The sequence below is a fragment of the Barbatula barbatula genome (assembly GCF_947034865.1).
Source record: "Barbatula barbatula genome assembly, chromosome: 21".
In the NCBI taxonomy this organism is placed as follows: Eukaryota; Metazoa; Chordata; class Actinopteri; order Cypriniformes; family Nemacheilidae; genus Barbatula; species Barbatula barbatula.
Window position 1 is genome coordinate 8,568,854 of NC_136784.1, and position 14,402 is coordinate 8,583,255.

General features: G+C 40.4%; 1 protein-coding gene across 1 annotated transcript in view; it reads right to left on the reverse strand.

Annotated features, from left to right (window-relative positions):
* Positions 1 to 3,562: 3,562 nt before the first annotated feature.
* gatad2b (GATA zinc finger domain containing 2B) overlaps positions 3,563 to 14,402 on the reverse strand; it is a 31,793-nt gene continuing 20,953 nt past the window's right edge. The window contains exons 2-11 of the mRNA XM_079485241.1: positions 12,906 to 13,265; positions 12,576 to 12,705; positions 12,356 to 12,487; positions 10,240 to 10,368; positions 9,633 to 9,803; positions 9,185 to 9,542; positions 8,345 to 8,547; positions 8,122 to 8,232; positions 7,823 to 8,021; positions 3,563 to 7,707 (exon numbers count right to left, since the gene is read on the reverse strand). Coding sequence (XP_079341367.1) covers positions 7,571 to 7,707; positions 7,823 to 8,021; positions 8,122 to 8,232; positions 8,345 to 8,547; positions 9,185 to 9,542; positions 9,633 to 9,803; positions 10,240 to 10,368; positions 12,356 to 12,487; positions 12,576 to 12,705; positions 12,906 to 13,264 — 1,929 coding nt within the window. The 5' untranslated portion in view covers position 13,265 and the 3' untranslated portion in view covers positions 3,563 to 7,570. The remainder of the gene's footprint in view (positions 7,708 to 7,822; positions 8,022 to 8,121; positions 8,233 to 8,344; positions 8,548 to 9,184; positions 9,543 to 9,632; positions 9,804 to 10,239; positions 10,369 to 12,355; positions 12,488 to 12,575; positions 12,706 to 12,905; positions 13,266 to 14,402) is intronic.

Sequence of the window (14,402 nt, forward strand, 5' to 3'; positions counted from 1 at the left end):
CACCCTTTACTTCCAGAGTCTTACACTCTTGTATCTCCACCAGATATTGTCCAATCTTAACAACCCATATATCAATAAAAAGCTTAACAATTCAGCTTTCAGTTGATGTAAAAATCTAAATTTCGAAAAATTGACCCATAAGACTGGTTTTGTTGTCCAGGGTCACATATGTTTTGTGAAAGACAATACATTCAAAGCAGTCACAGATCCATGCAGTTAACAGCTCTTTCACCACTGACACAGCATGACGTGTAACAGTTGTGTTCAACACTGCCCTCTGTTGCTGCCAAAAATGAATCATTTGAACGAAGAATCAAGTCAAAATCAGAATCAGAATCAGAATCAGAACAAGCTTTATTGCCAGGTGTGCTTACACACACGAGGAATTTGTCTTGGTTACAGAAGCTTCCAGTACACGAGTAAGGTTACAAGACAAGTAACAATCAACAAAGGCAACGAAAGTACAGAATAAAAATAAAAGTTAAGCACACAAAGGTGAAAGTGCAGTGTGACAGAAGAGCTCCAGAATTTTTGTTTAGAATATACAAGTTATAAGTTTATATACATGAGTTTATATATGTGAAAATGTCCGAGGGAAAGTATTGCACACATTTATTGCACTGTAGGGTGTATGATATGTATATACAGATTCTATGAGATATCTACAGGTGTTGACTCAACCAAAGTAAAGCAGTTACAGGCGGGGAAAATAAATCATTAAGGAACACCAATGATTATTGGTTAGACTACAACACAGACATAAAAGCAGACAATCTAACAAAACAAGGTGAAGATGAACAGACAGTGACTGGAGAGAAAAACAGGTCTTGCCTTGTCCGAGCCCTGCAGCTGCTCTGATGACAGAAGTCATTCCCAATTGACCTTCATTCCAAAGCTGTGACATCCTCTGACCTGCAGGCACTCCAAACAGTCTTCCTGATGACTAATGCCATCTAATCAGACAAAGCCGTCACAAAGCAATGTGTCCGTAGGTGGAGGTGAAAAGGAATTTACTCAAATAGTAATGACTAATACTCCTGTACTTCTGTGGATAAAAAATGTTCTTGCAAAGATGGACTACGGCCAATTTAACATCCACTACATATTTTTAGTGTAATACATTTGCTGGTGGATTTTAAACCTTCTCAACAACAGCTCTTGCACAACCTTCTATGCAACATCTTAGTGTGTCGTGGGAGTGGAGCGTGTGTTCTATGCAAGACCATGTTCGTCCAGGGGCCCATTATCAATAAGGAGGTTCAACCAACACAGAGTTAAAGGGGTCATATGGCGCGAATACATGTTTTTCTGTGTCTTTATTGTGTTATAAGTTGCCCATGCATGCATTAGACACGTAAAATTGCCGACATGTATATAGTGTCTGAACAAAAGATGCATTCTATCTCAAAGCGAATGCTAACCCAGATCTGCCTGAAACGCCTCGTGTAACCACACCCCCACAAATCTACGTCAGTTCGTGGTATGATTTGACTAAGACCCCCCAAATGTATACGCAAGTATGGTGAGCGTACCTGTCAGTACAATTGCTTTGGAACTGTTCAAAACCTGCTCGGAGCAGATTTGGGTAGGAAAGGCTCCACGTCTATACAAGCCTACGTTTATCGCTTAATTTCTGCATGTATGTCTGTATTTATTCATTTCTTCAATAAGTGCATTTTATTTCTCCTCTATAAAGCACAAATGACATTTTAGTCACTTGGTTGGTGTCTGTGTGATCAACATTTGCGGAATCAATGACTGTATTAACGAATAAGGTACACCACTTGCTTTAAAAAGGGGGAGGAGATCGAAAGAAACTCTGGGTTTACCAAAGAAAACCTGCTCCCGACCAGGTTAGGTTCACAGAGTAAGTTATTATGGCTACTGACTCGGAGTATAAGTTACCTCTCTTTTAGAAACGGGCCTGAGGTACCCCGCATTCTCGAGTATGACATACCTCACATTCTGAAACCGAAATCCCAGTTTTTCCCTCATTTCAGGGTTAATATACTCTGAGTTTTCACTAAAGCTCTTATCTGAAATGGACCCCAGATGTGTAGTTCTGACCTGTTTACACACTCAAGAACAGAACAGAAGGAACGATGATCAGCTCTTGTCATCATTTCGGTACAACATTTCAGAGCTATTTTCCATTCAGAATCCAGGTTGAGCAATATTACGGAGATCAGAGCAGGTGGGCCCATGTTTAGCACAACAACACACCTCAGTTCTCCAGGAAAAAATTGTGCAATACAGAAAATGTTTGTGGACAGATTCCACAACAACAAAACAAATTATTTTTGATGTAACCAAGTACAATGGTGAGTATTACTTTTATATATTTGAAACAAGAAATGAGAAACGTACATTTTGTTGGAAAAGAAGGATTGTGGTCTGTGCACACACTTCAGACATATTAGAGCTGCTGCCTCATGAGGACCCAGGTTCGAGTCTGACCCAAAAAGTAAGTATACAGTCACAATATCGCTACTTATTTTTTGACTGAGGTTGTAAATACAAAATTCCCGTAGGCCTCAACACACCAGCCATCCCAGTGCAACTGTTTAGTCATTTACATAGGCAACTATGTAACTAAATTAAAGATTACCTAATGGGATATCAATGTTAATAAAAGATATGTCTCGCAAAAATGAAAGGTTTTCACTTTAGAATATTATAAAATAACACACATAGTTGATTGTGAACCCCAATTCAGAGTAATAAAACGAACAAAAAAATATATTATGTCTTTATATTTGTCATATTGCTCTCAGACTGTTGCCAATAAGAGTGTTGGTCAAGGCTGGAATGTTGGATGAAAGCCCAGTCAATATTTATTGCTTGGATGAGAGAATATTCTGGAATATCCTAGAAACACAGGCTGTACTGCATATCTCTCTGTAATAAACTGAATAATTCTTATAACTGACCATCTTTGGCAACATTTTGCATGCAAGTCTACATCAGAAAGTGTGAACATATTACAATTGGACAAAGACTTTCTTTGAAAATCAAATTGATCCCAGATATTTTTAAATAACCCCAAGCAAACGGCGATTGCTAAAATGTGAAAAACATTAAAGGAAAGACTCATAATAACTCCCATTGACACAATGTAATCTTGTGCTTTCAAACATTTCCTCCAATGCACATGAATCACCTAAAACGTGCGAGAAAAGACATTACCCATGACAGCACAATCTCGATTCTGCAGGCAGGATACAGGTTGACATTGATGCTGTTGAAAATAGCTGTAAAAGTCACGACCGGATGAAGTAAAAGCTTATAATGAAGCCAATTAGTAAATAAATGCCAGAGAAAGCGAGACCATATGCGTGTTGGATGATTGTAAGAACTCTAATGCTGAGGACGAATTTGTGTCAATGTTCTTCTCTCAATCCCAATGAGAGTATCGGTGTGGGAAGGACATACAAAGACGACATAGAATTGTTCGCAATTATGTGTTAAATTATGTAAATATACAATGCTGCAATAAACATATTTAAGCATTCCCAGGACAAAAATGAACTAATAAAAAATATCAACAAATATTAACACAATCAGAGATAAACTGTTCCATCCTTTATTAAACATAGCTTGCAAGTGATAAATATTACAAAGTTATTTCCTCCAAAATTAGCTTATTTTTTCAGTCAATGCATAATTGTTGTTAATCAACCGGCAGTAATCAAACAGCATTTTTTCATCTCCATTTTAGACAGTTAAATATCAAGGATGTGCAAATGGTCTGGATTAATGTTCTAAATGAAAATAATAACTTGACAAAAAGCACTTATTTTCCTTGACAAAAATCAATAATTGTTGAAGCCAATTTCCAATACTTCATTTTTTTAAACTGTACACATTAATCATAGTCTTTTTTTTACAAACGGATTTCAACATATTGCCATTTGCTTCAAAATTCAAACTGGGTAAACTGCAGCTAAAGTCGGTTTTAAAAATATCTGTTCGGATGAAATTGAGAAAAACAAAAAGAAACAATGAGCCAAAACTCTCTCCCACTTCAACAAAAATGACCTGTACTTGCAACAAATAGAGAAAACATCATCCCAAAAAGAAAGCAGGAAAGAGAGAAAACGCAAAAATCACATGGCAGAGAGAAGTAAACCCCAGCGCTAGAATTCCAGAAAAGTTGATTGTCCAGTCAGAGAATTATGGACAGCGAATCCATGACATAAAACTTAAAAGTATATCTAATGTCACAAACCTTAGAAGCAATACTTGCATGTGTGCAAATTGTCCATCGTTTTTTGTCTTATGATTTAAAGGCTGAAGGCAATAAGCATTGGAACAGTCAAAAACAAACAAAAAAAATATTTTTTCCATTGTATACAATGTATACAATCTTCCATGACAAAAACAAGAGCATTGTGATTTTTCCCAAGAAAGAGAGCGAGAGAGAAACAGGGATATATTAAGGAAAGTTTGTACTGTAAGCATTAGAAAACACAAATTTACAAGATCCTCCCTGTAGGGTTTACTGCACCCGGTACTTTAGCTAAATGCAACATTATTATTGAGCGTTAGAGAGCTTCGATTTTACAGAATCGCTTTGGATTTGGTCAAGTGAGGGGTAATACTGTCAGATGTTTCATCCAGTCTATGTCCTGCAAGACCAACACTTTACGCGGGACGTCTTACGAGAAAGGAACTCGCCGAGCATTTACATAACTTCAATGTTTGAAATTAAAAAAAGAGAGAGGCAACCAAAAAAGTAACATACGAGACTGTCCCATCATGTCCTAGTCCAAAGACTTCAGAACTGATCAAACGCTCCACCAGAACAATGAACTTTTTTTCTTCTGCAAATACTACATACTACAAAAACATACAGCCGGGGAGAAAATGCATCTAAAGAGCTCATTCAAAAACAAGAGAAGTATAATCCCATACATTTTGCACATTTGTTACACAATAATACACAGTGATCACAAAACGAAATGACAAGCTTCACAATATTCATGGCTTTTTGTTTGCTTTTCTACACAATATACAACCATTTTAATTTCATTTCATTATTTTTAATTCAAGGGAGAAAAAAGCATATGTACAATAAGTCATTATTACTTCTGACCTAGCAAATATCGTGTCATCATCTGTTCATACATTTTTTGATTAAATTTGATTTTTTTCTCCTTTTTTCCTTCTTAAATTTTTTTTAAGAAACAGCTGAAACGAAACAAACAAACAAAATGGAACTTAATCGAGGACTCAAAGGAAGTTTAACTTCAAAATCGAACTTTCTCGTTAATATGAACACAGGTATATGGATGCATCTAATATAGTCTACAAGAGAGAGCAGGAGAGAGAAACGAGTGTACTTTAAACACCCTAATGTTCATTTAAAAAAAGAAAAACAGATCATAAAATTGGACTAAAAATAAAATCATTCATTAGAACTGAACAGAATGACTCAAAGGGACCGATTCATCATCATTACTAAGAAAAAAAAATATGTAAACATCCTACCATCTAATATTGCACCTGCAAATTCAATCCAAGGTAGCTTTAAAATTATTTTGTTCAAAAGTTGCATCATTCTGCCACAATTCAGTGGCATTATACTGGACACCATAAAAACTGCAAGAATCAGTGATTATACACGTGACTGCTGCGCATGGATTTCCATTATTTCATCACTTTTAGAAAACATTTCAAAATCGCGTCATAGCTTCTTCAAAGTTATTAAATGTGACCTGCATATCACAGACTTCGAAGTCTGAATTCCAAAAAAGACCAAACATGCCTAGGCTGAAAATAAAATTGTGTTAAGTGCTAAACCTCTTGTCAATAATCAGACCTCCCAACTCTTTATCTTCCCTTTTAAATCAGCTGACCGGAAGTTACTGAAACACTAAGCACTCACCCTCAGACGTTGATAGTAATGTTAACTGAATTTGACCGAGACAATCAGACTGTGAACGATCAGCCTAAACCGGCTTGATCACTAATACTGCATATTGACTAAACACTGCTTACACTGTCACCAAGGACACTTTTTAAAAGCCTACTGCCTCCAGTAACCCTTTCTGAACCATCAACTTGAACAGCATTAGTTTTGATATAAGGTCAAAATGACAACAAGCAGGTCTCTTAAGAAAAGATACATAAAGGTCTTTCTCCAAACTCTCTCCCAGACATCCGATGGCATCCATATCTTGACATCACGTGACTTGAAACATTCCTGTCCTTTCTATCAACCATTTCTCAATTATTAAGAAGAAAAGTGCTCCTCCATATCGAGGCATCTCATGTGCATTGCTTCAACACGATGATTGATCCTTGTCAATGCCTTCCATTAAAACTCACTTGAACAATCTATGCATCAACCATTTTCCCAACAATTCCACCCATTTGCCATTTCAATGATTATCGTCTCCTGTGGCAAGTACCTTTCAGATACAAGACCATTTCAGGTGGAGACGCCGCCCAAAAGAAATAAAGACAAGAAGATAATAACAAAATAATCAATTACACCCTAACAGAAACAATAAAGTCAAAAGGAGATATTGTTCATGGTGATGGAACTCTCAAGCTTCATTCTTTGCTGCGCAGCGAAACGACATCGCCACAAAAGAAGTGACAACACTGCATTCTTTGAAAGTGAAGGTTTTGAGAGACACAGGAGATCCCGCTCTGTGGGCACGCACGTATGTGTTAAGCACTGTAATGGGTCTCCAATTCTAATTTCTCACTGTACATTCAAACAGCAGGGGACTCAGTACCAGGTCTCTCGTTTTTTTCTCTTTTCAATGTTGTCGCCCGTTCCAACTCTTTGTATGCCGTACAAGATATACCATCAGTCGCACAAGCCGGGTGTTCGCTTGTTGCTGTGTGGCTCTCGCAAGGAAGAACCATCATTGACTAGATCAGCACCAGTCTGCATCAGGATCAATCTGATCGATGAACACAAGTTGCCTCGGTTCTTCGTAGAAAAGGTTCTTGGTGGAGGACTTTGTAGTTTCAAGTGTGTAACGCTACAAAGGTTCGTCTTTCTCAAGTGAGAACGCTTCAACCATTCCAGTACCCACAACTCAAGAGAACACGTGTCATTTTACAGGGCGACTGAAGGAGGACGCTTCGAAATGAACGACGACAATGAAAAGGTTTATATTCGTAAGTGACCCTGCAATATGGCCTCCTTCCTCTGAAATGAAATGCAAAAGGGCAAAAACATAAGATGCAAAAATCCACTAAACCTACTAATAAGTGTAATAAGATTAACTGTAACAGAAGCAACAATAATACTAATAATAATAACTGTGATAATAAGAGTAGCAATAACAACAGCAATAATAAGTTGAGATAACAATAAAGAGCTTTGCTATAGTAGGAAACCGAAGTTTGAGATGCGCTGACAGTCTGGTGTTTATAGTCTGACTGATTGAGCTGTTCTTATGGGTTAGTCGGGTAGGCACACGAACAGGCACTGCATGCGATGGGGTGAAGGTGTGCGTGTGTGTATGTTTTGGGGGGTAGGGAGCGTTCTGATGTAGAACGGAGGGGGTGGCGGGCCGTTCGAGGGAAGGAACTGCAGTCCCGTCAAGGCTCATTTCTGCCCGGTGATGGACTGGGATATGGAGCGTGGGGGTATCATGTCGAGCAGATACTCCCGTTGGCGGTCCGCCAGGCTGGATGCCTTGTGGCCCCCCATGGCTCCCGGATTTAGATAGGCAATATTCAGACCTGTGACAGAGGGACAAAAAAGGGGGTTGGGGCACACGAGGAAAGAAAGCAGATTCATTTAACAAAGTAAAATTTAAGTGACAAAAATTTCAAACAAGGTGAAACCTTCTCTCACCAGGAATATTGTAAATCTGCCTGTGGTTGTCATGCTGGCCCCGACTGCTGCCACTGCTGGTGCTTCCTCCACAGCGCTTGCTTGTCATACCCAGCAGGCCACTGGCCACAGAGAGCTGAGACGCCTGGGCGAAGTTAGAGAGGACACCTCGTGCCGAGCTGGACAGACTTCGCTGAAGAGCGGCCTGTGGCTGGGGAGTCTGATGGGAGAAATACATCTCATTACACCTCCTGATATCAATAATGTCTGTATGTGTATTGCTCAAACGTCTGTGTGCAAAGAGTGTGAAAAAGTGGCACCTGTCTGAGGGCATGGTGTCGAATCAAGGTCTCCCCTTTGCTCACGCTAGGCACAGTCTGAGCCGAACTGGGAGACAAAGCAGCCTGCTGCTGCAACCTCTGCTCGATTTCCTGAAGAGAGTCAAAACAGAAACCGTTACATCATCCAAGTAGTCATAGTGTTGTGAGACTACCCTTAAGAATAGTTAGCTATACAAAATGTCTTTATTTATATATGACTGACCTGTTCTTGCTGCAGAGCTTTAACAAACGCATTCTTCAGCCTGTTGGTGTGCTCGGCCTTCAGGGCCTTCTTCTGATTGGATGTCATGCACTGCTCGCAGAGGATGCGGCCGCTCTTCTCCTGCTTCCAGTGTGGAGTGAAGTCAGTCCTGCACTGAGCACAGAAGAACGGCTCCACTTGTGGCAGTGACCCTCGCATTTTACCTGAAGAATGCCAATAAGAAGGATAATGTAACGACAATTAACATTATTGTAAATAACACATTTTCACATTCAAATCGAATGCCTTGAAAGGGATAGTTCACTCAAAAACGAAGATTCTGTGATCATTTAATCATCCTCTTGTCATTTCAAAACCTGTATGACTTTCTTTTGTAGAACACAAAAGACATTTTGAAGAATATTGGTAACAAAACAACACTGGGGCCCCATTGACATTTCTTAAAATATATATTTTTGTGTTTAACAGAAGAATCAATCTCACACAGGTTTTGAACAACATGAGGGGGAATAAATGACAGAATATTTCTTTATGGATGATCCCTTTAAAGACAAACTGATTCTACAGCAATGCACAGACAAGACTGAACATAAATTGTAGTAGAAGAAGCATCGCTTGCAAGTTTGTCATTTTTGCACACTCAACATGAGAGCTGCTGTTTGGCTGTAATTTAATGCCTTGTTTTTTTAACCTTCATACCGTAGCAGCAGTATAATATATCCTGGCTCAAATCTCAACTCCTTAATTCAAATCCCAAAATCCTACTGTAAACAATTGAAACTCCATTCAAATACCCATTCAGTCACATGTGTGAGTGTGCTTTCCTCCTCTGGCTCTTACCCTGACTATCAATGACGCTCTGAACCACCTCCTCCAACCCCACCATGTAGATGAACTCAGAGTTGGCAGCAGAGGGCATGAAGTGCAGCAGGGGGGCGGGCGGTTTTGGTGGTGGTATCTCCAGAAGGGTCTTCTCCAGCTGCTTACGCAAGGCCAGTTTAGCGGCCGCTTGGCTGCTGGCCTGGTCGTTCAGAGAAGCCATGCTGGAGGCGCTGGATAAGGTGGACGGGCTGACGGCACCAACTCCACTGACGCTCACCCCCACGCCAGCTGCTCCCGCTGCCTGCATGTGTGCCAGATTCATGTAGATAGCCGAGGAACCTGAACGCTGCGAGACCCCCACCTGCTGGCTGGCAGCCTGCATCACACAAAGCAAAGAGAAAACCAACATTATCCATTTTTATTGGCCTATACTGTATATTTTAGGAGATATTTGGTATGCGTTTACCTGCTGATAGCTCACTGTATTTCCCAAGCCACCTGTGGAGGAGCGGCCCATGCCAAGTTTGGAGGGCATTCTCTGACCCTGAAGCTGGGCAGGATTGGGTGCAATAACCCGCTGCGACATCATCATGGGGGGCAAAGATGCGTTGGCAGCGGACCTGATTACTGTGTGGCCCTACAAGGAAAAATAAATACAACCAGGATTAATGTAAATTTGCAATGCACTGTATGGCCACTAGATGTCAGCAGACACTACAGTTTAGACTGTACTTTGTTGACAGCAAGGCTTTTGTTTGTACTCAACAGATGGACCGTAATTAAAAATGGTAACTGGTACCAACTATACTGTTATGCTGAGCTTAAGGTGCTGCTCCCATGGCAACCACAGCAGGCTGAGACATGTTCTGTCTTATACATCCAACACAGAAGAGCGAAGACGCGCATTCATGTGTAGGAAATGCCTTTTTTACAAATACTTGAAAAAAGAATCCTAAAGAATGGATAAGAACCAATGAATGCGAATAACACACAAATGGTATTTTGGTCACAAGTTACACACTAAAAAAAATTCTGGCATGCTTGTGTCAAAGCACAAAACATAAGTAAATCACCTGTGCATGGCGTAGGTTCTGAGGCTCAGATGAGTGCATGCCTGGCCGAACCGGTAGTTTGCCCAGCCCCTGAGAGCTGTGCATGGGTGACGGCTGCACTGAAGACGGGGCATTCTGGACCACTGGGACCTAAGAGGGGGAACAACCGGTCAAAAAGGGTGTCAAGTGCATCTGTCAATACCATTTACAACTGAGTGAAATCTAACGGTGAGAGGACCAGGTCACATTTTCAACACAAAAATGATATTTGAAAACAAAAAAAAAATGTACAGCAAAACAACAACAAAACAACTAACTTTACAATATTGAGAACCATCGTTAGAAAGCTGTGAATGGAGTGAATGCAAAAATTGTTTTATTGTTGGGAGTAATTTATAATTTAGATTTCTTGAACATTCCCCATCTGTCCTAGTTTGACAAACAGGCAATCCCACCCAAAACTCAGCGCCTCTTCCAAATGTTCTTATTGGCAAACACAGGCAGGACTTAAAGGGACAGTTTACCCAAAAATAAAAATTCTGTCATCATTTACTCACCCTCAAATTTGTGTAAATGTCTTTGTTCTGATGAACACAGAGAAAGATATTGGGAAAATGCTTATAACCAAAGAGTTCTTGGCCACCGTTGACAGCCAAAGTAGGAAAAATGGCTTTATTAAATTATTTGTGCTGTAGAAAAGGAAATTGCTCTGGGGTTGTTCTGACTACCATTATAATTTTTCCTACTATGATAGTCAATTGTGTGTTTGGTTACAAGTATTCTTCCAAATATCTTTCTCTGTGTTCATCAGACCATATTTGGAACAATCTAAGTGGGGGGGGGGGGGGGGGTTATGACAAAAATGTTTTTGGCCTGAACTGTCCCATTAAGGCCTGAATGGACAACTAAAGAGTTAAAAAATAACTATATTAGCATCCACACCAGCGGCTTAAAATGTTTGCACATTGCAATTCTTCATTTCAAGTGGTGGGGCCCTTTAAATTCAAATAGATTTTGATTGGCTGTCAATGCCAACAGTATCTGTATTATTATTATTGTTATGTTATTGTGGTGTAAACTAATGTTTCATGTATTTATATGATGTACTACGATGCCTTTACAAAACTCTTGATCTAAAATATATAATAAAATAATAATGACATTATATTTGTTATCACCAAAAAGTGATAACATGGTGAAGTCACGGTAAATTTTAGGATTTATTTGTTAATGTTTCACCCTCACATCAAAGTCGATTCAACAATTTTCATCCTCCAGTTGGAGTGCAAACAAACATCACACATGCTGAGTGGGTTGTAGCACTTCAACGTCAGACACGACTGAGTGTTTATGGGCTGTTGCTGTATCTGGAGAGATGCTGAGATGAGACCCAGAGACAAAACATCGCAACGCCACAGTACACGGGCAAACATCACACAGAGCTGTTATATGGTATACGTGAAGTTACTTCTGCTCATCTCGCTCCGTTACCCGATTTCACCCCCGCTAGCAACTTATGTCCTTTCAAACAATAGAACGATTTACCTCAACAGTTTTTCCTGGCATTAATATAACACTCAGCTGGACAGAGGAGGTTATTTTGCTTGGTGCTAAAACAGTGAAGGTGAACGTGCTGTACAAAGAAACTGCAGTGTGGATGTGGCGTTGCAACTGAGCCAGATTTAGAGAAGAGACTGCACTACATATCCAAAACTGTAATTACTAAAGATGACTCACTCATGGACCAGGATCATGAAATGAGTGGTTGTTTAGCTATCTCTTTTTATTCTCTTTAAAAAAAGGTAAATAACCACAAGCCAACCAATAGGGTGATTTCCCTTAAACGTGTTATCACTGTTTGAGGCTGGAGTACCTGTTTAACCAAGCAATAGCAGATGGGGAAACCTGTGAAATCAACGATGTCAATCGAAAGATCCCTATTCATTGTAAATAGATGAAAAACAATGACCAAAAGTCTTCAGAAATTCTCCTGTTGTGATCTACTAAAGTCAGGTAAGTCTGGATTTGATCGGGAAGAGGTAGGAGCTTTTATATACAGAGCAAAAAGACGCACAGCCAAGTTACTAAACCAAGGCACTGCATGTAGAAAAATAGGGTGAAAGATCACGGTTCTGACCTTCTGCACCACATTTTCTTTCTGCATCTGACTCTGTCTTAGTTTCTTGAGAAGCACCAGCTTGGCCTCTTCCAACCTGAGCTCTTCTCGGAGAGCTTTGATCATCTGCTGCCGTTCCTCACCGGTCTTCCCCTGAAGAACATACACACAGAATTACAAGACTGACTAGAGTTTAGAGGTCGACAGCGAACTCAAGATCTGAACTCTGGGAAAGATGTACCTTGAACATCTCCAGGTTGGCTTGGTGCCGTTTTTCCTCGGGGTGTGGCGTGCTCCTGGGGCTGGACGCCTCGTTGTCTGATAAGATGATGACGTCTGGCGATGGAGTGCGTCTCTCTCGAACCACGTCACTGAAGGTCACAAAGCACAAACATCAGCATTACATTTACGCTTTCATCCGAAGCCACTTCAATGTATAGTATAATGCAATGTTTGTATGCGTAATCCCTGAGATCGAACCCATAACTCTAACCATAGAGCTATAGGAAAGCGTTAATCTCTTGTTTAAAACATTTGACTTCAAGGTTTGTCGTTTCCCCCCATCTCTCACCTTCTTCTAGCACTCATGTCCACTGGTTCATCCACTATGTTTTCCTTCCCATTTTTACTCGGGCCACCGTGGCCACCCACTCTCAAGCTTCCGTTCATTTTCTCCTCATAGGCCACAGCTCCCATCAGCCCCTGACTGCCTCCAGGGCCTTTGCCCTCCGCCATGGCCGCTGCCACCGCCGCCCCCTCTAAGGCAGCAAGATCCTTGCGTTTGAGCAGGGCAAGCATCTTCAGCCTCTCCATGGCCTCATGACCCTCCATCTTCAGGCGCTTTGCAATGGCCTCGTCCCGCTCATCAGGCGCCTCCAGACCCCGCTTCAGCAGGTTCAGCCTCAACGCCTCCTCAGACATCCGCTCCATCCTGTAAAACAGAGACAAAATCACGTCAATTTATTTGATTAAAACATGCTTTTTAATGGATGAAACCGGAAATTAAAGCAAGACATATTGAGTGGAATTTACTCTTATAATAGCCAATAGCAGGATCAGAGACTAGAGTCAATAGATTCTAGAGATGTCCTGTATGCACAATGAAGTCATAAATCGCTGATTGGTTTTCGCGGAAGTGAGAGACCGCTTTGGATCATACAATTTTATAAATAACATTAAGAATAAGCACATTATTTTATTCATACTAAAAGCCAAAAAAATTAAGGGGACTTTAAAGAACCAGATTCTTTAAATGTTACCAGATTCAGAGCCAGAATCATTTAAATTTCCATTCAGAAGACGAGGACATTTCTGAGCTCAAGACCAATGTAAATCACTCCATTTTACTCTAAAAGAGAGAGAGAGATAGAGATATAGAGATAGAGAGATAGAGAGAGAGAGAACCATGACTCCTTCTCACACACCCACAGACTTAACAGAGCCATTAGTCAGCCTTGTGCTGGGGCCGTGGACTACAGTCCTCAAGCAGCAAGTCCTCTCCAGCCCTAATTGATACATTACATAATCATTACATACAAATCAGTGTAACATTGGTGGTTTGACTAAGGAAATTTGCATGGGCTGTCAGTAGAGAGGGGGATATCCCCCTCACATTCAGCTTCAGAGAGTTCCAACACCCCCACTCCAAATGTCACTCACCGCCCATTTACTGACACCAGACACCACCTTTCCAATGTCTGTGCATTTAAAATGTACTGGGGTCCAACCAGAATCAATTAACTAGAGTGCTGAAAACAACTTTTTAGGCCTGGAACAATGCGTTGACATGTCAACCTACAATTCAATATCTACACAGATGCAACACAACATTTCAACACATTAGAAAAAGTATCTTTTTCATGTTATTTGTAGTTTTGGTCCCAACCAGCTACGCAGGTGACGTGTAGCAAGCTGCAATGGATTCGACATAAGAAATGTTTTGGCTTAAGAAAAATGTTGCAGTGATGTGTCACATCTGGTGTGAAAACAAAATACCCTTCCTGATATATATAGCTAATTGCAATGTAGCGTTGCGTCTGTCCAGGTACTCTTGACCAATTCCAACTCT